The 27,681-nt window shown below is 41.6% G+C and overlaps 1 protein-coding gene across 1 annotated transcript in view; it reads left to right on the top strand.

Moving 5' to 3' along the window:
• SUMF1 (sulfatase modifying factor 1) overlaps positions 1 to 27,681 on the top strand; it is a 36,534-nt gene that overhangs the window by 7,963 nt on the left and 890 nt on the right. Inside the window, exons 4-8 of the mRNA XM_080625344.1 lie at positions 11,550 to 11,632; positions 13,806 to 13,928; positions 14,520 to 14,634; positions 15,542 to 15,655; positions 25,565 to 25,624. Of these exons, the coding sequence (XP_080481470.1) occupies positions 11,550 to 11,632; positions 13,806 to 13,928; positions 14,520 to 14,634; positions 15,542 to 15,655; positions 25,565 to 25,624 (495 nt within the window). The remainder of the gene's footprint in view (positions 1 to 11,549; positions 11,633 to 13,805; positions 13,929 to 14,519; positions 14,635 to 15,541; positions 15,656 to 25,564; positions 25,625 to 27,681) is intronic.

Here is a 27,681-nt window from a genome sequence, read left to right as displayed (position 1 = left end):
TGTTAAAATAAATAAAATTACAGCTTCCCTGTCCCTCTCCTTCTGTGCTGAGCTTTCTTAGGCGTCATTTCCCTTCTCCTTAACCTTAGCAGGTCACTTAACCTTTACAACTCCAGGTAATAAGCAGATTATGTCCTGTCGTCTCCTGGATAAATTTATCTGCTTTGAGCAGAAGTTCGGACAAGATGACCTCTTGAGGTTCCTTCCCATCAGAGTTATCCTCAGGTCAGGTGAACATAGTGCATTTCCAGATCTCCTGTCCCATGCCTTTAAAAAGGCCTTAGAAATTATGTATTCTGGTATTCATAGTGTGGCAATTTTGGGTGTGTGTGTAGCTTCAAGTTGCATTTACTCTACATAGGAATTTCTTTGCTTTTTTGGTTAATTTTCTTTTGGATCAGCAAAGTTAACTTGGCTCATTCTGCAACTGCTTAAATCATCGCAGGGAATCAGGATGTACACAAGGCAGGAATAAGGTAGCAGGATTGAAACTGCATCATTTGGCAATAGTTCAGGTAGACAGAAGTAAGTGTCAAATGAAACTGCACCTATAGAGGAGGACAACTTTCTGTTGCCACCATTGCACATTTTGATGCTAGGTAAGCAAAGAGAGAGGTGGGACAGTTTGAGATGAAATTGTTTCATTTAGTTAGTAGCAGAGTTTTACTTAGGCACGCCATTTGATCCAAGGTGCAACTTCTGAGGTTTAGAGAGTTATTATTTGTTATGACAAACAACTGGGAATAGCTGGGGCTTTAGTGTTTAGTCATTTATTTTTCTTCAAGAGAGTTTATTAAAGAAAATTTTCTTCCATGTGCATGATGCAGTAACTTGGAGCAGTGAATACTCCTTGTTCTACATAAATGAAGGGAATTCTGCAGAGTTTGATTTTTATCTTCCAAGGGCTGACAGTTGGAGGTTTTAGGAAGCCCAATGTCAATGTGCGCTGTGAATGACTGGCAAAAAATGTTTGGTTTTGCTCCTTGCTGCAAGGAAACGAAGATTACAAGAAAAATTGATCTTTTGATTCAAGACTAACATTTGTGTACTATGAGATAGAAGAAGATAACTAAATTGGACTTCCCAAATACTGGCGTAAATGATGCTGAAGGTGGAATAAATCCAGATGGGCTCATCCCATCTTCACAACAGTCAGTGTTAGAGAATTTCTTTTTCCTGCCCTACTTCTGGGATGCAGGAACCCCTAAGTCAGGCTCCCTGTTCTAAAACAAACAAACCCTAAGAATGCTGGTGGAAGCTCAGCCTTGGCTATTTGTATAAACACATACAGAGTGTTGGGAGCCACTTTCCTGCGTGTGTCAGCCAAATTTTTAAGTGTTGGCTGTGATGCTAACAGAACAAGCATTATGCCAGGGAGCTGGACTGGAGCCCAAACTGGTCTTTTTGGCTGGTTCTTTATGAAGGTTTTCTGTATTTGTTAAAAGTAAACTTCAGGAGTCTGTCCTTTTGCCATGTTTTCACTATTTATTATTAAATCATTTTGTGAGTTGCTTGCATGCAGAGCGTTGATAAATAGACACAGAGACTGTACTAATTATTTTGGTAAAGTGATCTGGAGAATAGTGACTGCCTGCCTTGTAGCTTGGCACTTCTTAACTTTATGCTGGTGCTGTGGACAAACTTATGTTCTAAAACATGGTAATATTGTGAGGAAGTGAAAAAGAAACCAGAAGCGGCTTTTTTTTCCTCCTGTCTGCCTGCCTCCTCACCAGCTACATACCATGAAATCCAACTTTTAGCAAGGAACTTCTGTCTGCAAGGAGAAAGCGTGAGAAGGCAGCTCAGTGGCAGAGCTGGAAAGAAACTCATGTCTGAAGAGGCAGCTTAGAATTTCATCTCTATATGCTTCTGCCTCTGAAAACCGTGTCTTTTTGCTGCTGTAGTATGCGTTTGCAGTGAAAGGTGAGAGTGCTGTGCAGACCTTAGTTGTTTTGAGGGTCTTTGGGTTTTGTGACAGTACGATTTGTACACTGGAGCAAGCACACATCTTTCAGCTGCAGGGAAGGGAAGCATCACCCATGGGGATGTGGTGGTAGAGCATAATGTAGTCAGATGCTTTTCAGTTAGCCCAATTCTCCATAGGCCATGCTTATCCTGGCTAATTTAAACTAATACAGCTCATTAGCAGCTTCCTATGGATCAGGATTTCAAGAAACAAGTTTCTATTGATGATTTGCAAGAAACTTCTTATGGCAGATGAATCCCAACTGTGGGGCAGGGACTTTAAGGGTTCTGCAAAAGCAAATTCTTCCTATGGATTTTGAAGCTTGAATGAAACACTAGACGATACAAGCTCTTGTTACATTGCTCAGAATGGTTAAGTTCTACTGAAAAAAAAAAATCAAACACTTTAAGAAAAGTGAGCACATTTTTAAACCTTGGCCACTGCAGGGTAACTATTCAACTGTAATCAGAAAACAAGTACATTGTGTGAAGGTGGTTTGCATCAACAGACTGTAATGATCAGCCAGAGAAAAGATGAAGGTTTTTTTTTCTCAATGTATACCTTAGTCAACTAATACTATAGCTTGTGGTATGAACCTTCTTGAATCATAACTATCACCAGGAAAAGAAGAAATAAGATATAACCATTGGTGTGTTACTGGTACTGAAAATCTTTCCACCAGATTGATGGGAAAAAGAAGTGTATTTTTAGATTGCCTTAGTGGCTCAGATATGTTTTGATAAGGCTTTTCTTCAGCTGAAGTACAAGGGTGCTAAGCACAAATGTGATTATATAGGCAGATCGACAGGATTGTGTATTTTAGAAGTAGTATTTCACACACAGTGAAAAAACTGGGGAGAGGTGGAAATGAAGATGCTGAGCTAAGTGGTGTATAACAGTTCCTATAAATAATGAAGTGCTTCTTTCTGGTGAGGAATATCCAGGGGTTTTTGCTCTATTTGCCCAGTTTGGCTTCTTCAGTTCTTAAACCAGACAAATTTATCATAGGCCTTCAAAGGAGCAGACAGCTAAATTAGAGCAGAGGTGGGGCTGGTGAAAGCTAATGCAGGAGCAAACCAGCTTAGCACGTAGAGTAATTGTTGGAGCTTTGGGTGTGCATTTCCTGGAGGTGAGGTAGTCTCCTAGATAGCCACTGCTAAAGAAATGTAGGTTGGACCTAACCCTCCTCTGGAAGGGAAGCAGTAAAAAGGGGTGTAGCAGCCAATAATTGAATTGTTCTAGATTTCTGGGAACTTGAGTTTTACTATTGGCCTCTAGGTCTGCAGTGGTAGCGTGGCAGAGAGTGAAAAGTTAGCTCTGTGGTAGATTGAGGGTGTTGCTGGTGGAATTGGTGAGGACTTCTGCAAATAAAAAAGGATTTTCTAGGGCAAGGGTGGAAGGTCCTTTGAAGGCAAAACATTTTGTGTGGGCTTAACAAGTTTTGATAGCTTCACATATTAAAATCAGTTCTCCGACTTGCATGTTAAAGGCAGTTACTAATTACTGCATTTATTACAACTATGGCCTTTCTTGGATATTTGGCATTTTGTTTAGATGTCATAGATAAAACACAGCCTAGAATTGCCAATAGCTTGGCACTTGGAGATTGTTTTTTATTTTCCTTCTCTTTCAAGAGAATTTGGGGAAATGGAAAAAGCTCAAACATTTTTGTTATTCATATTTTATGATGCAACTCTTTTCCTGCTCTTTTTTCTCCCTGAGTTAAGAGGTAAGTAGAGTGGGGGGAAATGCATGCTCAGTGCTGCTATTCCATGGCATTGTAAAATGCCACTTCTATGGGATTTTGATGTATCCTAGAGCAAAAAGCACACAGATTGTGTCTCTGAAATGAGAAGGTACTGAGACGCGCTTGCCAGCGAGGGGATTCGAGAGCCCTTGCACATAATGGCAGGAGTTTCACTTGCTGTGCAGCTACCATGAAAAAGGTAAACAGGATAGCACTTACCAGGGTCGGAGTACACCATTGAACAGATTTGCTCACTGGAGAATAGTGGGAACATTTTTTATTCTTGGCTTGTGGAAGATAGCAAAATTATTTTTTGCTCCTAGGCTAGATAAATTCTGCAGTGAAGTCTGAGAGCATACAAATCTGTGTACTTCAATTGCCTTTAGGGGTGTTGCATTTTCCGTCTGAGAATGCAGTGAAATAGGTTCACTGACAGACCTGAGCAAATACTATTAAGGAGCTCTGGTCAAGTTAGAACTATTGGATGCTGCTTTCTTCTCTGTTTACATGGAAACCTCTGCAGTGGTCTTGAGCTGTGTGTGCATTTTGCCTATTTATAGCAGTGTCTCTACCCTGTCACTTGAAGGGCATAGTCCCATTCTAAAACCAATGAAAACATTTCAATAAGCATTTCAAATGAGTATTTCAAATAAACAAGAAACAGCACTGTTTGCAGGTATGATAGTAGTGCTAGTGTTTGCAGAGGTTACTATGGAGGATGTAACTGCTAGCAGCATGCAGTAACAACTTGCTTATCTGTGGCTTGGGGTGGCAGGTAGGTTATTGTATAATTTGTCTGATACTGTTAGAATGTCAATGTATATAGGATGCATAAGCAGAAGTTGATAAATACTGCAGCTTTAAGGGTAAATTTTACCTATACTACACTTGGCTTTTGCTATTTCAGATACTTTTTAGAGAGGAAACTGAAATCAAAGGAGGAGATGGGTGAACCTATTTCTTGCAGACCCCAGTGTTTCAGATATTGCCTCTAAGGAGTTGGGAAGATGGAGCTATTGAACTGTTAATCTCTGTCTTATGCTGTACCCCCACTCTCACTATTGGGATAAAGAATGATGTGCATGAGGCATCTGTCACTGGGTATTACCAGTAATATTAGTATTTATTTATCAGTATAAACTACAGCTTTAAAGCAGGGCAATGCTTGTGCCTCAGGCTGTAGATATATCTATGCATGCCTCATTTTCTTAAACCTTATATTCACATGGTTATTGGAAAAAATTACTAACTTGAGTGTAGTTGGCTGAAAAATAGACTTCCAGAGATGGAACTCAGCAGGAACGTCAGTTCCTCAAAAGAAGCTTCCAAAACTTGCACTTAATGAATCTTACTGGAATATATTTGGTTATTTTTCTTGGAGGTTTGACATGGCTGTGAAGCATTACACTGTTTGAATGAGATTCAGTGGCATTTCCTTATGCAAAAGGAAAAGGTCCTTTGTAAAATTGAAGTACTAGTTTCTAATTAAGTCTGAAATCTTTTCTCTGACTGATGACTTAGAATATATTTATTCTATGAAGCTGCTGCCTTTACTGTTTGCAGTACTGCGATTTCAAACTACTTTAAGATATTGGGACTCAAGGCAAACTGTATCAACATTAAACAAAATCCCTTATTGCTTTTGTTTCTGAGCTAATGGGAGAAGCTAGAAACCTTAGAAAATAAGAATGAAAACAGTCTTCTGTAATTGGAGCTTTTGGGGAGCTGGGGCTTTTAATTAACATAATAAAGAACATGGGACTTGCAGTAGCATTGCAGAAGCTGGCAACATCAAGTATTAGTTATCTTCTGTAAAAAAAATATTCAACTGTCTACTTGTAAGCTGTTTCGGTGTCCTTGGTTAGTGATGAGGTGGAGAATTTGACAGTTGTGTTTCAGTTTAGTTTATGTACATAATTACAGAAGGTTTGTTCTCTGCAGAGTGTCTTCAAATACAGATATGAATTATAGCTGCATGTGCAGATGATGTCTCCCTTAACACAGCTGCTATGACAACCTTGATAGCTGGCTAGGAGAGACCTAGTCTTTGTCTTGAGCCTTGAAGCGGTGTTCACTTCCACACTATTTACGCTGCAGTGTCTCCCTGACTCAGTTACAGCTGTTTCAACTTAAACACAAGCCTGTTGCTATAGAGATGATGATTGGCATAGAAATAGGTCACGTTCGGGCCATTTTCAGTGCACTGGTATAAAGGAGAAGCAGAGCTGCAGATGGGCAAAGGTGAACGGGGAGCGTGCATCTGCTGGAGGGAGTTTCCTTGCATTTGGAAAAATCAAATAGGACCACTGTATGGCTCTGGCTTGTGTCAAACTGCCCCTCGTGGTGTTATGTTCTGAATCTGCAAAGCTGAATCAGAGTTTGGGGCTAAGCTTTGTCTCTGCCCTCCGCTGGTTTCCCTCTCTGACCCAGAGCAGGACTCCACAGACATGATGACAGCAGCCAGCCAAAATCTGCATGGGAAAGTGTCAGCTCAAAGCTGGGCTGTGCTAGTGCAGCAGCTGCTGCTTCTGATGGCTGGGATGGCTGGATCACCAATCCCAGGGCCGTATTGATCTGTTTGTACCCATAGTCCCTGTCTGCAGGCAGGTGGAGGTTGGTGTTGCCCCATTACTGGCAGAGTGGGCTCCCATGCTGCAGAGGGAAGGAGATGCTGTTGTGAGGCCTGGGAGCCACATGTGGAAGGTGGGAGAAAGATCTCTGCCCTGAATCTTAGTGAGGAAGGACATTCTTGAGGTTTGCTGGGAAGGCACAAAGCTACTTAAAAAAATAGGTGTAAAATTACTTGTGAACAGGACCCCTGCTAATGTGATTTCGTTGTGGTTTCTGAGGGGAAAATGACAGCTGTTGCACAGTTGTCATTTCTATTTCTCAAACTCCCTACCCTACTAAAAGTGTTCTCTTTTCTGTCTGCCTCTTCAGTAGTTCGTTAATCATCTGCTGAGGGTTTAGGATATGGCTTAGAGGAGGAAAAATTGACAGAGATTGATGTGTATCTGCCTTACATGAATATAAAATAAAACCTCATCCAAAAATTATGTTCTTTACTGAGTAATTTTTCTCACGTGCTACCAGTGCTGGCAGTGAGTATGCCCAGACCTCTGCCTGCATTTCCCAGAGATAAATGCTTTGTAACTTCCCTGCTTCCAGCTGATGTACACGTGGCTTTTGCAGCCAAGAGGACGCTTTTGCATGTACAGTGCTTAACACAACCGGATTCAAACAAGTGGTAACCTATTAAATCAGCTTCTGAAACTGAAGTGTGTGTGTGTGTTTCTTTAAGAACCCACCAGAACCAGTTTTTTCCAGACTACTTTGCACTTGGAAAATCTCTTTTCAGACAGTTGATTCCTAAATTGCTGAAGTTCTTACTTTGCAGTAGCTTTTGCTTCTTCCAGATGTTCATCTTGACCAAGTGTATGCAAGCCTTATTATAGTAAAATAGCATTATAATGACCCAGTACATAAAAACCCCATGTTTAGTGCTATATATCTGGCTGACAGCATGAATTTTTCATCATCTTATAAGCCTGACTTAAGGTTAAGATCTACAGCTTTGTTATTTCAAGTGACTTCCTGCATGTTAGAAATGGAATTAGAGCCAGGTTTAGCTGCTCAGTTGAGTTTATTTTGCTAGTTTTGCTAATACATAAATGTGATTTGAATTTGAAATTTGGACTTAAAGGTGTTTTGGTTTTGTTTTTTCCTAACATAGCCAATGCCATGTTAGGTGCAAGACTAATACAGATGTTTTCATGGCAACTGGCTGGGGTTTTGGATGTGTTTTTAGGGGTGTTTCGCTATTGCTTTTGTAGTACCAGTAACAGTGTAATGCTGGCAATGAAAGTGACTTTCTTGATGTTCCCCCCTTTCATTTGTTCTATGTATGTTTAGTAAAGAATTTTCTTCAAGGTAATTGTGAAGTAGTTTAAAAATCTTGAAATCGCAAGTTAATAGAGCAATTAAAGTTAGGATTTCCTAAACTACTTTGAAAAGAAAATTGAATACTTAAAACTTAGAATTTTATGCAATCCGATAGTGGGAGTATAGGCTTTAGTTCTGCAAATTGCTTCATTTGAGCGGAAAACTTGTAGGTTGGAATTAACTGTTAGTATATCTTCCCACCATTATCATACAGCGTTCTCTTTTTCTTAAAGTGCTACAAGTCTGTGGTAAGCAGAACAGGGAGTCCTGAAGGTTTAATCCTGGAGGAGAGAGCTGGATAATCCAAATTTTCAGCTGGATCAGACCAAAACAAGCACTGAGCTTCTCTGCCTCTCAAATGTGCTTTGCTCCTAGAGCTGCATTTCCTGTATATGGAGGCAGTTGTGTAACATTATCAGGGCAGTTACTTTTAACCAGTTCTGTTTCAAGTGTGAGCTGATGCTGTGAAGAGTTAATCTACATGAAGGAGATACTGTCCTCTAATTCAGTATCTCTTCAAGATCTACTCAGCAGCATATGCTGCTATTTTTGCAATATGAATCTGTTGCCAGTCTACAGAACACATGTTTTGGAGTGAAGCATGAGAACACTAAGCATTTTGAAAGTAACTAAGCGCATTAATGGCAAGGGAGGGCTTTGCTGTATTAATTGTGATCTTGTAATATCCCTGTCTAATTAGTTCTACTACTAATTAGATTTAGAGCAATTAAAAGCTTTAAAGACTTCTGAGAAGTTGTTTGAAAGGACTGTGAATTTCAGGTAGATGACTTTCTGTTTCAGAGGGAGCATCTTGGTGTCTGCTTGCTGCTGTCAGTGGCTGACTTAGATAAGTTTCCAATTAATTATTGCAGGCTGTACGTAGTCTATCATTGTTATCCTTGTCCTAGTACTATATGTATAACTGCTCTGAAGATCTGGGTGTTCTGCAAGGACTGGCAGCCATTTGGTGTTCAGTTCAGCAGAGCCAAAAACTGAAGACTTGCACACGTAGTGCTCTCATGCGGAGAGACTATATTTTTCTCAGTTTAAAATAAACCATTCTGATTGAAAGCATCTGCTTTTTCTTTTGCATAACAAAAGTGTTTTCCAAAATTAAAGTCTTCTGAAGCTTAAGTTTTTGCAGTCTCCTGCAGAGTTTCTTTTTATCCAAAACCCAGTGGTTTAATTTACAAAAATGTGTTATGCTTGGAAACTATTGGGATGAAATCTTACTTGGGATCTTTCAGATGCATGGAGAACATTTAGCAAATGGTACCATGGCTCTTTTATTTTTCCTTAAATTGCTATCATATTCTAACTTTGGATTTCAGTCCTATCTTGAGTATAGATTAAATGTTGAAGCTCAAAACAGACAAGGAATTGGTTAAATGAGACTCGTTTTAGACCTAATGACTGTAGTATCTGTTTCGCAGCTTGGTCATTCTGAAGCTTTAGTGCTATGAGAGTTGAGCAGAGTATCTCTCTGCATGAAGATTCCATCTTTGGGTTTGAATCCTCAGGAGCAGAGCTGTAGTTTCTAGTAAGAGATCAAATACTTCTTGTGCTTTTTTGAGAAGGGTACAGGCTCTGCTAGCGGTGAGAATGTTATTAGCTTTGTTAGATACTGAGCCAGGATTGTGTGGTTGTGTTGTCCATTTATGTGGCTGCTATGCTAGGGAGACCAGAAAGCAGGATCTTTAAGAAATGTCATTACTTTAGTAGTATTTCTGCAGGGTCCCAGTAGTATTTAGGTGGAGAGAGCATGGACAGAACATCAGCACCAGCAAGGTGCAAGAGCATCTTTATTTCTTTTGTACTTAGCATTGATGTCTTTTCTTCACTTTCTTTGGAAGAGAGAGTGTCAAAGATGTGTATGTGGATGGCTTCCCAGCCTGGACCAGAGCCCTCCAGCATGTTAAGGGATTCCCGTGTTCTTGCCTAGAGCTTGTAAAGAGCTGTGGGGTACTAGCTGAGCTTAAGCCAGCAACCCTGCAGCTTTAGTCCAGGATTACTATTGACCTTTTAGGTAAGGTGCCTATATGTATGCCGTAGGCAAAATCTGTGTATGATGATGGGAGAACAGTAAAAAGCTGTCATGGGAGCTGTTACAGCATAGACTGGTCAGATGCTTTAAAAATAACATGTCTTTGTGTATTAGCAGCACTTCAGTTTATTTTCGTACCGAAACATTCAAATGAAGGATCTGATGTGTTTGGACCAGATTTTTTTCTTACCAATTTATGTCATAGATAATTTTCTCTCTCATGCACATTTAGTTACTTGTTAAATGCTCTTCACTGGTGGAGGATGCAGCTTCCTCCTAGAAGTTGCAGTTAGATTTGTTTGACTGGACTGGCGCTCTGTCTCCTGAGTACCAGTTTTCAGTGACTTTTACTTTTTACCCTGCAGAGGATTTGGTGAGTTAAAGGATAACGCTCTTGGCACAATTCCTATCTGTATATATAACACATTACAAAGTTGGTTTAGCGGTGTGATGAAGAGAAATATTCTATGATTCCTTTTGCCATCTCTTGAGTGGGGAAAGGTGAGGGGCAGTAGCGTGGATAGAAGTTGCTGAAGGTTATTCTTTAGGTCCCTATTAGAGGAGCATCTGGATCTCCTAAGTCTGGGGCTAAGCAGCTGGTAGGTTGCTGCACTCTTTAAAACATTGGAGGCTTATTTACTTTGATTTTTGTCCATTATGGAAGTCATCTCTGTAATAGGAGTATTTTGGCAGCAAGCACTCAAGCTGTTGCAATAAAACCGCTATTGATGGTTGACATAAGTGTTCTTTTTAGCTTCAGCTTTCTGAAAGGACCTGTTATCATTAAGATAAGTATTTCTAAGTGAATGTGAATCAGAATAGAATAGCTAAATGTGCTGCACACTGACCTTCTCAGCTTTGAAGTAAGCTTAATGGAAGCAATCCTGAATGAATATATTCCAGGAATAATTCCTTGGCATTGCAGAGCTGAATTCGAGACTTTTGGTTAGGGAGAAGTACTTGATGTCTGCATTGTTACCGAGTATTTTGTCTACTTAATGTTGCTCAGCAAACCAACTGGAAAAAAAAAGGCAGTTTCACTCAACTTCTGTGGCTCTTCTGTCTCCACCTTCTGGAAGCTGATAGCAAATAGTTTAAAATCAGCTTACCTTGTTAATGAACTGGAAAGCAAATGTGTTGCAAGATGTGTGCTTTGACCGTAGTTAAAGGACATCATCAGGGTTTTGTTTTAGTTATTCCAAAACACTCAGTCTATGGAGCAAATAATTGGGAAGAAAATTCTCTTTAAGCCCGAACTGTCTCTTTTTTCCATCATCTCTGCATAGTGTGTCAGACTGGAAGCAGCCAGGAGGTTAGCTGGTTTCACTGTACCGTGGGCATACTGTTGTGAAAGGATGGAACTGTAACATTCCAGCTGACCTCTTCCAACCACCACCCTCTGAGTGTTCTTGGCATGTGTTTTCAGAGGTCAAGAACTGAGAATTTCTGAGAGGACAGCATGCTCCATCGCAGGTAGTAGCTGAAGGCTGTGCCTTCAAAGAGAATGAACTGTGCCTTTCATCAGACCTGCAGGTGAGAAAACAGGGAAGGAGACAGCCAAAGGGCAGCACTTGGTTAAAATACACTCGGGATTTGGTCTTCCTCTCACTTGTTTTATGGGTGGTGTTTTTTTCCTGCTGTTCCATACCCTGTGGTATTCCCTGGGAATGTGGGTCAAATGATCATCTTGTTTTATTAGAGATGATTTGGAACATAATAGGTCAGTTTGCGGCAGCAGAGCCATGAGCTGTGAGTGAAAGCTTTGTAGCCTGTTGTCACATGGTGGTATTTCAGAATAGCCTTTAGATGGGAATTAAAGTCTTTTCTTCCCTGTCTTTGTCCATTTTTAGGTTGCAGCTGCTCCTTGGTGGTTGCCTGTGAAGGGAGCCAACTGGAAGCACCCAGAAGGTCCTGACTCTTTTATCTCCAACAGGTAAGCTTGTAAGTGCCCATTCAGTTCTCATACACAGTGCTTGTAAATATACCTGTACACTTACTCCAGGAATGGGGATGCAAGAAAGGGGTTTTAAGTAGTTGCCCATTTGCTGCTGCTTTTGTGACTGTTTTCCCATGTTCTAGTGTGTTGCATGTGATACTAAGAGGTCATATGGTTGATGATGTAGTAGTATTTGAAGAAGTCCACACTTTGCACCTGAGGGAAAAGAGACCATACAGAAATGTGCTTCAGTGTGTTTTCTACTCATGTTTCTATAGCAGCAGTGAAGCAGAGTGCATCTTCAGAGGGTCAGGAACTTTAGAGCATTCAGTGTAGATCTGGTCTTGGAGAGGAAGACTAAATACTAGCTGCATGCATGCTCTAGTGTAGTGTGTCCTCCATCTGGGATTTGGAGGCCTCTCTCTGGCAGCAGAAGACTGGAAAGCCTTGTGCTTTTTATTGTATGCTTTGTGTGGTGATTGTTGTGGGAAATCAGTTATGTCTTTATCTAGAAGTCATAAATAATTTGTAAAACTGTACTTAATAGCCTGTAGTTAGTGCCATGATTTGCTGGCATGAACCCTGCAACTTGCTGACCCATGTCTTTATGCAGTCTCTTTCCATTTGGAAGTGGAATGGATTTTATGCCTAGAAAATCAAGAAGTTTCATTATTCTTGGGTGATTTTTTTTATGGATACTGCAGAACTAGCCCTGGGTTGCACATGTCAAAGGCCGTTGTTCCGTTGACTGTGTTACTCTGTACTTACCCGGATGTGACCATCTTCATTTGGGACCTCTTACATTGCAGCTCTTGCTTTCACTAGTCAGGTTGGCACTAGCTGCCTTAATCAACTAGATAAAGTTCCAAAACTGCTGTTTGAAATGAAGTCAGACTCTAGCCTAGATCTAGTAGATGGTGGCATGTTTTTGAGTCCTCTAAGGACAGGGCTATGTTAGTGTAACATCTCTGATGGCTGAACTGCTTAGTAATGAGTCCGTTGTCTGTTCTCCAAGGGCAATGAAAGAATTATCTGAGGCAAAAATAGAGATAATATCAGGAGGCACTGTTAGGGGGAGACAGAAATTCAGGCCACAGTCAGCAGATAGGAGCTGGAAACCTGCCATGTAAATCTGGTCTTGTAGAAGTATGGTTCAAACCTAGCCTGGTGCAACCACTAGTGAGCTTGCCATGTGAAAGTAATGTAAAGGACCAATGCTGGCTTGTTAAACAAGTTAATGGGAAGTCCTCTGTGTCTGTCTTTGGACCTGTACCTTCAGCTTTTGAAGTATCTTGGTCTATTACAGGCTTGGATCCTTGTGACAAGAATGACCTGGCATTTTTTTCTGTCTTTTTCTGGAAAAGGAGATCAGGATTGTAAGGGCAATCCTGGATCCAAACCAAAGGAAAGGTGGGAGCTTTTGTGTAAGCCAAGCACTGCTTCAAACACCCAAAGAAAAATACTTTCTTGGTAAATTTCTGCAGTTCCCTGTTTCCTGGACTGAGTGCTGCAAAAGGTGGTGTAGCTGAGAGTAAGGACTCTTTCTCATCGCACTTCTCCCTCAAAAGCCCCACAACCTGCAGCAAAGAGAATAGCACACAGGAAAGTGAAGAGCCTTCACCATTACATTGCAATGTAAATTTCTTTATTGAGAATCCTGGCTTCTTGTTAAGGTATTGTTAAATTAGCCTGGCAAGGAGTAGCAATGATGCAGGCTTGTGCTGTCTTCCTTTGAGGCTCTGAGCACCTATGTTTCCACAAAAGCCAGTGTATTGATAGTTCTTTGCTAGCTCCTGGGTGCAGCAGGTTTCTGAGGTGAGACCATGAGAAAGCACAAGCTTGCAAAAGTCAACTGTAGAGAGCTGCATGTAAATGCATGATGAGACAAACAGAAGTTAATCTCTTTCTCTTACTTGTTTTTCTCTGATGGCTGCATTTCCCTTCCAGCATCTTGATGTCTTCCTTTAAATAGCTTTTCTGTAGAAGTAATCTAACACCTTCTCCAGTTGTAACTGAACTGTGAACTTCGTCACCAGACTGACAGTGAGCCTCACTCATTCACAGTTCTTTGTAGCCATCTCTTAACCAGTTTCAGAAGGTGTTTGTGCTGTATAGCTGTGAGATTGCCTATTTCTGCTGATGATCTTGTCCTGTTTGTTTTGCTCCCTAGAATGGATCATCCAGTTCTTCATGTTTCCTGGAATGATGCTGTGGCATTCTGCACATGGGCAGGGAAGCGGTTACCAACTGAGGCTGAATGGGAATACAGCTGTCGAGGGGGCCTGGAAAATAGGTACCTCTCACAAATATGTCCCTGATAAATGTTTAAAACTGGTATTTACTAGATCAGGAAGAGTTGTGTGGGTTCTTACTACCCTCAATGTCTTTTTCTTGTGTAGTATGCACAGCTGTGGTAAGTATAACAGACTTCCCCTGAACAGATTCCTTTTGGTAAGTGAATTTCCCTAAATACCTAAATGGTATGTTGTAATCTGAATTCTGCAATGGGAGGAGAATATAGAGAGCCCAAGAGAGGAGCGATGTGACAGAAGGCTGAAGACACGGGACTGTGGCTGTTGCAGGACATGAAAGGTGCCACAGCCTAATAAGTTGCAAAAAGCTACAGAAGTAAATAATGACATCACTGCACAGCAGCTCTAGGACCACAGGAGCCCCCTTTTACCTGACTATGGGTTGGGGAGACAGGAAGACAAAGTGAATAACAGTCTTATGTCTTCTCCATCCTGTGTCCTGGGCTGCATACTGCCCAGGGCAGCACTGCCTTTCCCTCCTTTGTGTATAAGTTGTCATTGTAGAGCCCTTTTTATTTTATTTAAAGACAAAAGAGTATGTGACAGCTGTTCTGCTGTATGTCTTTTGATAGGCTTTTCCCATGGGGCAACAAGCTTCAGCCAAAAGGTCAACATTATGCCAATATCTGGCAGGGAACCTTCCCAACTAACAATACTGCAGAAGATGGATACAAAGGAACTGCCCCTGTAAGTGTGTCTCAGTGAATTAATCACATGGAAATGAACTTAGTCTTCCTAAAATTAAGGTCTGTGTTCAACACTATGAACTATGGCTGTCTGTGCTCTTTCACCAGTGTATTTCACTGTAGGCTTGAGTATTATCAAGGGACACTTTTTAAAAACTAATTGAAAGTAAAGATTACTTTCATTTTAACTTTTAGCTCCTCTCAAACTGACCTCTTTTCCCTTTTTCCAGACAGTTTATAGTCAGAAACAAATACTTTCTGCTTGTACTTTTGGCTTGGCAAGTCTTTGAACCCTCTTTTTTTGGGTAGTTGCTCTCAAGGCACAAAAAATCATCAACAGTTTAAAAGAAATTAAACTTCCTATTTTGGAAAGGTTGAGTCTGTCTGGTATGGCAAACAATGGAGTGGGATTTTAAAGGCAGTCAAGAATGTGAATGAAGTATTAAATGGTAGTTGAAGTAAGTCCAAAATCTTTATCAATAGAGAAGTCTGCATACGCATGAGGTGACAGCTACCCTTGCTTTTTGTTTATGGAAAGCGGAATCTGGAAGTTGTAAGCATGGGCATGGAGGTCAGATCAGTAAAGCTATGTTCCGGTCTGTGTCAGCTGGTCAAACAGTGCCTCTCTATTTAGAGGCAACGAGAAGCTGCTGTGTGCCATAGTGGAAATGTGACACTGAGAATGTAGAGAGTGATAATGATTCATTCTTTCTTTCTGTTTTATTTAAATGAATTATGTAAAAATGTTACAGTTCTGCACTACTGATTTGGTGTCTGCTTTTGAGGTATGAAGGCAGAAGCTCCTATTAAAGACAAATGCACCTTCAGCAGACTGGTGATCAGAGTTAAAAACAGTATTTCATATTGAGTGGTTACAGAACTGGCACTGTGTTCCCTGTCTCATGTAGGTCACTGCGTTTCCTCCCAATGGATATGGCTTGTACAACATTGTAGGGAATGCCTGGGAATGGACATCTGACTGGTGGGCTGTTAGTCATTCAACAGATGAAGTTCGCAACCCTGTAAGTGTTTTACTGGCATCACATGAAGTACAGAATTCCCTCTTGCTGCTCTGACCTGGTTGCTGTTGAAAACCTAGTGCTCTTTGCTCCTTTCTGCTGTGCCTGTGGTGAGCTGGGCTGTGTTCTAGTGAGTTAGGAAGTACCACACCACAAGCCATCAACACTGAAACTGTAGTGCTGTAGTGCACTTTTATTTACTTTTTACTGGTCAGGACAGGCATCCAGAACTGGTCAGCAGTTGCGTACTTCCAAACTGCCATCATATTACATAGATCAGGAATTTGCCAATGCAGTGGAATTACTTTCCTCCAAAAAAGGAAGTTTCTCTCTTTATGTTGCTACAAGCTGTATTACTTCCCCCTCATATCTCTCCCAAACACTTGACAAATCATTATGCATTATGTTTATGGCTTCTACTAGCTCCTTTAAAACTCAACATGTCATAAAGCTGAAGCTTAGGGGAGAAGTAGCTTCCCAGGCTTGGAGAGGTTAATCTTTAGTTTTCTCTGTGGCAGGCAGAGAAAGAGGTCCTGCAGGGTAAGCCTTGTGTATGGGGCTTCTCATGCAGTATCTCTCAGCAGATTTAAGTTCTAGCTTTACATCTCCTTTTCTCTCATTTATCCAGGATAAGTAAATATGAGAAGTGCACTGCTCTGCTTTCACCGAGCTTGTTTTCTTCAGGCACAGTTATCTGCAGTGAGAAAGCCAGTTAAACCTCATGGGGCAGGAGCTCTCTGCTGCAGGATTTGTGTATCCCCATGCTGTGGTCTCTCATGATCTGTGTAGCCTTTCTTGCTGTGCCGCACGTAACTGAAGGCCTCTGTGGGATGTCAGCAATTGGAAGCAGCTTGAGGAACTTGCTAAACCTTTGTTGCTGTTTTGTACCTTGCAGAGGCTGACATTCTGCTGTTCTTCCCAGAGGATGTTTCTAGCAAGGGAAGTCAGAATCCCCTTGGGGTCTAGATTGTTCTAGATCTATACCAACAGTTCCCTCCGTTGATGGAGCATCTGGAGACCTCCTAACCCATACCAACCACACTGGCCAAATTCAAGTTGGCCATATCCCAGTAAGAAACCACAGTTTTTTCTAATGGCTTCAGCTCTGTGTCAGACAGTGCGCTACCTGCATTGTCCTGAGTAACTGAAGTGCTTGGGACTGTAGCTTTTTTGTTGTTTGATTTTAAAATAGGATGGACTCTTCCCCAGCTCTTGTTGTTAGGCAATCTGAGTGGTCTAGCAATGGCTGAAGAGCCTTCTTTTCCTTTGGGACCTTGGCTGTGTTTTGTCTCCATTTGCTACCTTTTCCACACATTGCACAATAGATATCATGTGATTTGAGTATTTCACAGCAGTCAGAATTCTCAGCCAGTTTGTGATTCTGCAGTAACAGAAAGCTGTATTGCAGGAATTGTCTCATGAATGTATAACCCCTCCTATCTTTTCCCAACATTGACTCACTGCTTGCTTACATACACAGCTGAAATTTAGACAGAACTTACACTAGCATTCAAACTAATTCTTCAGGGTTTTTTCCCTGTTTGCATACTGCTTGATTAGGAGAGAAGCATCGACTGACTTGCAGCTCTGTTTCCATTCTGGTGGGGTTTTTATATGCAGTTAAGGATAAATTTTTTTCTGTACCTTTTGAGTTGAAACAAGGGCAGTTTAAGAGCAACGTTTCTAAAGATGAAGTCATGAGTAGGTACCAGAATGTAAATTTAAGTGGAAGTAAAGAACAATAAAACCAGCAAACTTCGCACATCAGGGTGGAGTATTGGCTTGATTGCAGCCTTGTAAGTTGGGTATGGGGAGGAGAATGGGCAATGCTGAGCTCTCCATTCCAGACTGTGTAGGCACCATGGTTGGTGCCAGGGAAGCTCCTGCTTTACCCTCCTTGCTACTGAAGCTTCACTTTAGTGCCTGGAGCCAAAGCACTGCTGTGCTGTGTAGCTGGAGAGGAAGAGAAAGGTCCTGTGCCCATCCACACCCTTGCAGAGACAAAGAGCATCAGAGGCCCTGGGAGGGAGCATTCTTCTGGCTGTTGGTACCATACTGCAGCTGTCCCTGTTCTTGTTCATCTGTTCTGCAGTCTGACAGCTACTTCAGTCAGATCTGGCTGCTTGTTCGTACCGTGACCTCTCAGGGCAGGCAAAGTGCACAGCTCTGCACAAGTCTTCTTTCCTAGCAAGAAGTGACAATGCTGGGAAACAAAAGTAAATGTAACTAGGCCAAGTTTGGAGAATAAAACCACTTCTGATGCTGTGAATTTACAGGTCACAGATCTGGGTCCTATTGCATCTAGCCATGTTCTAGTTTCTATTTGGTCTTGTCCATGGGGTACCATAATGTAATGTGCATTACTTGTTTAAACAGATAGATCTTAAAGGCTCTGCATCATCAATGGCAAAATTTTAAGGTGGGGGGTTTTTTCATGCAAGATGGCTGGATTTTGTAGGTGAAAGTCATGAAATGACTAATTTACATGGAATTTATTGTGTTCATAACAGGAAGGACCTCCAGGAGTCTTCATCCAAACTGTAGCTTTTAGCTAATCCATTTCCTGCCATTGGTGCTAGTAAAATCCATCTTATTTTGTTTTAAAAAAAAAAAAAAGATTGCCTGTATCAGCCTTTTCAACTTGTCCAAGTCGCACAAAATCCAGCTAGCTGGAATTGTCCATCTTGCCGAAGCACAGATACTGTGGTACGATGCTCGGAGGGGGATAAAAAAGGTAAATTGTATATGTTGGAAGGGACCTAAAGCTCATTCAGTTCCAACCCCCTGCCACAGGCAAGGACACTTTCTACTAGACCAGGTTGCTCCAAGCCCCATCCAACCTGGCCCTGAACACTGTGAGGGATGGGGCAGCCACAGCTTCTTCAGACAGCCTCTTCCGGTGCCTCACCACTATCACAGTAATGAGTACTGCAGTGGTGCACCTTCATTAGAGTGACTTACTTGAATGAGACACTTCTGTGTTTATGATTTCCATGCAGCAGTGCTTCGGTGCTGAATTCAGGTAATGGTGTGAATTTTGCTTTCTTTTAAGTGGCTATGAGTTTTCTTAGGTTTTTAAACTCAGCACAAACAGTTTGCAGACACTTCAGAAAGTATTTAAAAATCAGGTGTTAACAATGATGCTTTTAGGTTTTGGGGTTTTTTTCAGATGGAAACTAATGTCAGCATCTAGTGAGGCAGTGCACTTCAAAGTGAATTCCAAAGGGTTTTTCTGATTAAATGGGTAAGGAAACTGAATCTCATAATGTGAAAAGGTGTCCCAAAATAGCCAGGCTGCAATATCTTCTGAGACATTAAAAATGATTAGCACCACATCTATCAGAGCCAATCTCTTCCGTCTCTCTAGAGTACAAGTCGGTGTAACCTATATATAGGATGTGTTCTTTCTGCCTAAAAGACGACGAATTCTTCTAGAGGGTCAGAGCTTAGTGAAAGTTTTTTAACATATTTAGCATAATGTCTGTGCTGGCAAGGTTTGGTGCACGCTGTGGGTTGGGTACAAGGAATGGATGGGAGCTTGTATTTGGTCATTTTGCTTTCACAAGTAATTACCAAGAGCAAAAATAAACTGGGACACCTGAAACTGCTTTGTAAGTTGCTCACTGCTTTTTAAGGTATCAGATTTGAATTGCATTCTAACATTGAAACAGTGTTCTTCCTCTTCTTTGCCAGGTGCAGGACCTGTGCTTGTAAGTGTTGAAGCCAAAGAAACAAACTTGAAACATTTCTATGCAGCTCAGGAAGTATCTGGAGTGCAGAGCTTGGTACCATGTCCTTGCAGTTACAAGCTCTAACGTGTCAGGAACATGGGACACTGTCAGCAATAGCTAGGTTTAGAAATGCAGCCCGAACTTCCAAGTTAGTGGCATTGGAAGGCATTATAACTTTAAGAGCAAAGCATCAGTAGAACTGGAGACTTGCTTGTACAGACCTTTCTATAAAAGTCTCTTCAACTGTTGCAATCCAGACACTTATTTCTATAGTACAAATGGCTTGTTCAAAGCATAAGGAGCAAGTGGTTTGTGTTCTGAATTCCACTTCTTGTCCCATTTGTGCAGTGAGCTGCAAATGTCCCTGTTCATTTTGGACTTGAGCAATGACAGTCTCCCCATTTTAGGAGCACACAGGATCAGTGGAGGTTACTGTACTGTACTGAGGGACTGTTTGTGAAAGCAAATAAACAATATTGTATTCGGTGGGGTTTTTGGTAACAACTTGTGTATGAGCTTACTTGTCATCTGGAGCATGGTGAATGGCTGCTTGATTTCGTATGAGATCATGGCCTTGTTACTCTCCCAGGAAAAAAATGGGAAGCATCTAAGCCAGTGACATTGCCTTAGTGCAGCAGGATACTGCAGTTGAAGTCTCATACCAGGAATCCAGAACAGAAAGAACAGAAACCAGAATAAGCCCAATCTAAAACAGCTGTCTGTGGAAAACTTTTGTACACTTGGATATAAGTTCTGAATTTTCTGCATTTCAAGAGGAATAGTGTCTCTCACTTGTGACCTGTTCTTCCATTCCCCTCACCTCGCAGCATAGTTCTTGTCTATATTCTCTGTTCACTGACTGCTTTCTAAGTAGAACTTTGTTGTGTGTTGAGATTGCGGTGCCAGACTGTACCTGCCATGGCTGTTCTCCAGCACCCGTCGTGCATTTTGGGGCTTCTTTCTGAACGGATTCTTCACTTGGGTGACTGCTGGGAGATGAAGGAGCTAGCAATCTTCTTGCTGCTCTTGGCAATGGTTTTGCTTTCACTTGAAGACATCATGGAGTTGCACTGAATGGGCTACATAGCAGTACAAAGGCAGTCTTGCAGCATGTCTTAATCATGTACATGAAGCAGTTTTTATGTGGTCAGACTCAGGTTGGAGGGAATGATAAAATCCACTTGAGAAAACGTAAAACTGGTACTTCAGCTCCTCCAGTAGTGGCAATGGGTGAGCAGCCAGAGCACTGCTACTGTCAGGAGGATGCGCTTCTGCGCTGATTTATCTGATGAGTGGAAAAAACCCCACAGTTTAAGACACTCACAAAAACGTTTCTTTGGTGTGTCTTGCATCTGCTCTGTGGTGCACCAGGGCTGGGAAGCACAAGTGTTGGTTGTTGTTTGGTTTTGTTTCTAAATGTAAATGATCATTTGGCAGACAGTAGCCAAGTGTGTGTGAGATCAGTCAAGCCACAATCCCTTTATGGGGCCATTTTAATCATGGTGAGTTCCGGCTCAGATTTTTTTGTATATAGTGCATAGGTTCTTCTGACCAGCAGTTCCCTGTGTGAAAACTGATTTAGCTCAGAACAGGGTGGTCATGCAGCTGACTGTGCATAGGAAATAATGCTGCAACTTCAGAAAGCATCTGTGTGACGTAATGAAAGAAATACAACTGTCTTTTTCACTTAAAAAATAAAGCTTCTAAGATGTATTTTTAATAAGAAGCTTTGGTAACTAAATGCGCAAGCGCTCTTAATTGTGCAATCAGACTATCATATGTCTGTTACAACATTATTTTGCAAATATACAGTAAACGCTGTGCTTTAAGCCTGGGATCAAAGTCTGGGACAGCCCTGGCTCTTCACATACAGACAGCAAATGGCCTTCTGCTTCAGTACCAGATGGTACACTTCTCCAGATAATGGCATAAAACAATATTGTTGGATGGAATAACATTGTTTTAATCAAATGTGACCTTAATTGCCACACTCTGATTAGTATTTGTTATGGGTAAGCACAATCAAAGCAGGCTTCCCTTATCTAGAAGGAAGATAGAAGCATAAGCAAATACTAACATTGCAGGCTTTCTCTTCTCTAGTTATTAGAAATACGTGATATTAAGCTGTAACATTGTCTGGCCAAAGCTAATGATGTTTCTACACTCTTACCAAGTGTGTTAAAAGAATGCATTATTCTGGAAAAGCTGTTGAGTGAGGGAGATATTGTCTTTTTGGGATACCATACCTGAAGCCTGTTGAAGACAAAGCAGGGTTATTTTTGGGGGGTTGGTTGTGATTTCCTTCAGTACTCTTTAAGCAGCAGGCACTCCGACAGGAATGAGTTTCCATTTTTGTCTGTAGATGTAAGGGCTGCTCACTTTCTTTGTAAAACAAGAGCAAGTTTAAGCAAGTGATGTAGGTAGGAGACAGACCCTCCAGAGAAGAGGACTCTGGTCAGGAGGGCATGTATGAAGCTCTTGTATACAGCATCAGAAGCAGGGTGTCGCTGGTAAGGGTAGATCTTAACACCTTTCAAGAAACTGAAATCTCTTATTCCAGTTTGTCTGTAGGGACTCGGCTTCTTCCTTTATCTCAGTCTGGACCTGGGAACAGAGCCTTATTTTGGACAAGAGATGGTTCACTCTACAAGTAGACCAACGAGCTGCAGCATCCTTCTACCTACCTGCCAAAATCATTCAACTTCATGTGCTAAGAGAATAGTCCAGGTGGCTTCTTCCTGCATGTGACATGTATGAGGCCTCTCCGGTAAGGCAGAGGTGGAGAAAAGAAGATAAAACTGAGACATTGGGCAGTACAGGGGCAGGGCAGCTGCTGGTCCTGAGCTTTACCACAGTGGCTGAGCTGTGAACTCACTGGGAGCTGTAGTACAGTGCTCTGAAGTAAGAGTACAAGTACAGCCCATGGCTACTGGGGTGCTGGCAGGTCATCTTGAGGAGTCTGAGGTCTTTGGTCCCCAGCGCTAAGTAGCGGTTGTGCACAGGATGCAAAAGCAAACCATTAGAGAGGAAACACAATGCTCAATGCCAACACAACATTCTCCTCAGGTGGGCAGAGCTGTGAGACAGAGGTACAAAGCACTGTCAGTGGTGATGGGGGATGCTCATGAGTGTGGAATAAGAATGTCTTATTCACTTAATTTTGGTTGCTTTCAGGTCAGCTCATGGCTTTCTGGGGACCTGGTGGATATGGTACCTTTTATGGCGAAGCTGAGATACATATTGAATGAAAGAATAATCACTGCCTGCTATGTCAACATTGTGGTTCTAATTTTAACTCTACAGTAGCCTTCAAATGAGAAAGTTTTTGTCAGCTGCTTTTTTAACACTAGGAAGGAGAACTGAATGCACTGTCAGCTGCCTTTGAGGAGCTGTGGTTCTTTTCTGACCTCCCTTAAATTAATTTGAGTGCAGTCATGAGCTGAGAAGGGTATCAGCCTAGCTGGTGTCCTGCACAGTTACTTGTGCATCTGACTTTGTACATATGCAAGTAACTGGATCCATCTATGGTGAAATCTGGTTATCCCAAATTCTTTGTATCTTTTCCTTTGCTAAGCTGCAGGGCAAGATGGGGAAACAGCAACTGCAAGCCCATAGATAGTTGTCAAACAGGCAGGGATGGTTTCTCCAGCTAGTGTCTAGTGATTTACTGCTTTTCAGAAAACTTTGCCAGTTGTTTATGGTTAACTTTTTGCCTTCAGAGTCTTTAAAGAACTATCTATCAAAGAGGATAATGTTCTGTAACAGAATAGATTATTGAAGAATACTGTATCAGATTTTTGCAGGTTGTAAAGTGTTTAAATGCTGTAATCTTGCTTCAGAGCCTGGGGGGGTATGTATACGTTTGTCACTTTAACTTGGGTTTTGTTACCAAATAACCTTTGATGCTCAATATTTGCCTGGTAGAAGATATTTGTAATTAATAAAAAGAGCTTATGCAATTACCATGGTCTTTAGTTGACATGCTGCTTCAGTATATCCCCTTATAATTGCTGAAACATACAATAGTCTTATGGCTGGACAATAAACCTCCTAATCCCAAATTAGCATGCTCCTCTTCATTTAGAAAAGCTACTTTGGAGCTGATAGCAAGGATTGCTGCTCAGAATTTGCATTATAGCTTTTAATGGGAAATCCTGCTCAAACAGCTCCATTGTTCTGTTTTGTCTTGTTCTCATGTAACTTTTTTTAGGTCAGTTTTCTTCTGGCTGGCTCTACGCTGGCTTCCCTTAAAATGAGATTAACAGGCAGTTAGAGCTGATTATGCTTGCTAGTGCCTTATCTTAGAGTGGGGATCTCTGCATCTACATGCAGGTTTTGTGATGACAATTTCCAGAGGCCTTTGAAAAGGAGTAAGCGTGTCTCATGGAGGAGCATCCTGGCTTGGAAACAAGGGAACGCTGCCTCTGGGTGTGGTTTTCCCTAAGTATCTGTAGGCAATTAAGTGCAGTAGTAGGTCAAATCTACATGAAACTGCTGGAGTTCTACTATGGTAAGCTTTCTGTACGTAGCCTCACAAAGCAAACTTAGTGGATGCTGTCAGTAGCTTCTGTAGTACCAGTGTCAACTTTCAGGGCTTTCTTACAGTCCCTATGACTTACATATTATGACATACTATTTCATATCATTTACATACTCTGTAGTATGAACTCTTTTTCCTAGCTGCTAAAAACTGGGCTGGTGCCTTTCTTGTAACCTGTATCTATTGATACGAGTAGAGGTGAACATCATGGCTCATTTTTTCTTCCTGTATTCCACAGATTCTTCTGATAAGGTTTTGTCTAGGAATACAGACTGGATTTATACACCCTGCCAACCAGTGAAGTACCCACAGCTTGTACACTAAGTGAGAAATTCTTTATTGGAGGCTTGGGCATGATAAGAAAACATTTTTGGTTGTGCACTAGTGTAACATGTACAGAAATAGAAATGCAAGCAAATGGAGTTTCTTACAACTGTGAGAGGATTCTTAATGGCAGCACTAACTTCTAGGCTGGGCTTACCAGGTAACTAATAAAACACAATTTATTTTCTTGGTCTTGTCACTTCCAGAAGACACATGTTCTTGTGGCTCCTTCCTAAAAGCAGTTTCCCAATGTACGTGGAGTGCAGCAAGCACGGAAGCATGTTTGGTATCAACAACGGGAACACCAAGTACAGCAAGTAGTTTCTAAGCATTAGACGGATGTGGCAGTGACTTTCACACCTAAAAGGAATGAAGTGGGAGAATTGTTCACCTGCGTAATAAATACGCATCAAAGCTAACAAAAGAGTGTGTATCAAGGAAGCCCAGCTATCTCCTTGAACTATTAGGCAGTCCTTTGGAGCTGGAATTGAAAAAGAAGAGTGAAATAACCTTGTTAAATCAATTTGAGGGCCAATTTCATAAGCACTTCAAACAAATCACATATATTACACTGCAAATGTATGTGCAATTATGGAATTGTTGCTCATAACTGCAGTGCTTTCTGCAGGCCTTTTTAGCTGTCATGATCCCACGTAATAACAAATATAGTTCCTAATGACTGAGAGATGATACAGAATGTCTTGCACAGTCACTAACTGGTGCTTCAGACTGGAGTTTGGACCCCAGATGAGAATAAGCACCAGATGTTGGGCATTGGAGCCCCTCGTTGCAATGGGCCACCAAGTAGTGTAGCTGCATTTGGAAAAGTGGAAGTTCCCCGTGTTCCTTTTGGAGTCTCAAGGGTGTCTGTGGCTTTGTTTCATAGCAGTGGAACTGATGAGAATCATGGATTGCACTACGTATGCAGGCCAGCATGTGAAAACTTCCTCATCTCTCTTTAGGAAAAGTCTGATAGTAGAAAAGCCATCTGTGTTCAGATCAGTGCTCTCTCATGCTTGCCACTGTGTTTTTTTGCAGCGTATTGCCAGGTGCTCTACAGAAACAAGGCACTCCAGGCCAGTGGGCATCAACTCCAATGTGAAATCCATGCAGCAGTGAGAGGGAGCACAATCACTGTCTGCAAGTCCTCTACAGCATCATTATTTCAAGCTTTCTGGTTCAGGCAGACAGAGCTGACATTTGCTTACCTTGAATATTGATGGCTGCTCCTCCCTACTGTTACAGCTTTTTACCCCTTAGCTTGTAATTACCAATTGTTTCTCCTTGCATACTTAACCAGTGTCCTCTCCTTCACAGAAAGGGCCCTCATCAGGGATAGACAGAGTGAAGAAGGGTGGATCCTATATGTGCCATAAGGTAATGTGGAAAGGCCTCTGGTATTTTCATGTTGATCTTTCTTCTGGAAGGACTTGACAATAAAATGATCTTCTGACAGTTTCCCAACAGCTTGTTGAGGGATTCCATGCAATTTAAGGAAAAGCAATACCTAATGTTCCTAAGGACTTCTTTTTTGTTAGCTTGGAATTAAACAAGCTGCTTTACCCAGCATGGGGCTTTTTTAGATTTAGAAGTTGGAATTTATGTATGCTTGTTTCGTTATAGTGCTTGAGTGATACTTGTAAGAATAGAAAGTATGGATGTGACTTTTTGGGAATGACTCAGGATATCAGGTTTGCAGAAGGGAGATGAATGTTTCAGCTTAGTCAATAGCACCCTTGAAATGGTTTCTGAAAGGTTTGGATACCACTACAGTGCAATGGCTGTTCCTGACATAACTCAGGTTTTAAACTCTGTTCACACAGTGCTGGAAGAAATGCTCTTTGTGCATCTCCTTTTTCATTAAAGCTGTCCTGCTCTTCTTCCCTTTCAAAGCCTGCAGCTGGCAAATCCTCCTCGTAATTAGATTAAATTTTCTACAACGAGATCCCAGTTTCTACACTGATTTCCTCCTTAGGTGAAATCAATGTCGGATGTTAATTAGCAGTTTCGATTAAATTAACACTGGAATAGACTCTTAAGCGATGAGTAATGTGACCCATTTTAAAGGGCTGTGAAGATTCTGGTCTGTCCTAGTCTTTTTTTTTCGAGGTGATAAAACTAGGCTGTGTATCATGACAGAACCCCCACTGAATGCTATTAGTACAAGGGTTCTTTATTAGGTGTCTAAAAATCTGTTCCCGCTGTCTATGCTATTGCTCCTTTCTCTCTCAGAGCTCACAAAGCCTGAAGTTGCACCTTCTTACACGTATGCTTAGTAGCTACTTTTATGTTCAAAATAGTTCAGCCTGTGAATACTGTGGTGTCCTGTTGAGGGTTAGGGTAAACCTCTGCAGTGTGAGATAGCAGCATGCACTGTGCTTGTTCAGGACAAAAGCTGCTCTCTGGCTCTGCACCCATATGGAAGAGAGCTTGTGAGGAACTGCTGGTGACTCTCCTTAGATGGAGACACTGTTAACTCATGGAGATAAGCATCAGTGATGGCATTCCCTTGATGACAGAGCTGCTTCAAGTTGTCATCATCCTTGTGGTTGTATGAATTGATCTGTTTGGTATTTGTGCCCAAACTCCTGAAGGGATCTGGGATAAAGGAGAAAAACTACCTTCTTCTTGTTCTCCTCTGCTCCTCCACACCTCCCCAAAAAGGGAGGGGGAAACCATGTTTGCTTTTTAACTCAGCCGTACCAGAAGTCTGCAGCTGAACCGGCCTTTATGGAAGTGGTGCGGTTTTCTATCAGAGGCCAGGAACCTGCAGGAATATAGGAACAAAACCACTGAGCCAGGTCTTTTGAAGTAATGTCAAAATGGGGCAGAACTTGAGACTATACTGGAGTTGCTACATAAACACACAGTCTGTGCTACCCCAGCACTTCATTAGTGAAATTACCGGTGTGCCTGTCCTTCCATGGCATGATGGGTAACTGTTTCTGGGTGCTCAGTCTGACTTAAAGCAGCAAACATCTTAAATGGCTTGGTTCTGCAGTTTGGAAACCACCATTCCTAATGCCTGACAGTTGAGGATCTGCAGCACTGTGAATAGCATGTTTTTCTTTTTTCAAGGAATGTAAGTATATTCACTTGCCCTGAGACATGGCCCAATCTGTATAGCCATGGGACATACAAAACATGTTACACACCAGTGTCTGTACCGGTCTGTAAAGACGTCTGACCTTGTCCTTTTTAGATTCATTTGGCTAACAGCCTTTCTTAAAATAACTGGTACAAAGCACCCTGCAGCAGTCCTTTTCTGAATCTTATGACATTTTCGGTCTAAATTGGTCTGTCACAGAAGTATCAGATCCTACAAGCACAAGACAAGCAACACTGGGAATGAAAGCACAGAGGCATTTCCTACTGACACGCATCAGTAGGATCAAATGCTACGTGTGATGGGTGTGAGGACAAGTCCTGTGCAT

Source organism: Psittacula echo, assembly GCF_963264785.1.
Source record: "Psittacula echo genome assembly, chromosome: 9".
Taxonomy (NCBI): Eukaryota; Metazoa; Chordata; class Aves; order Psittaciformes; family Psittacidae; genus Psittacula; species Psittacula echo.
Note: the sequence above shows the minus strand (reverse complement) of the source record. Positions and strands in the feature narration are given on the sequence as shown.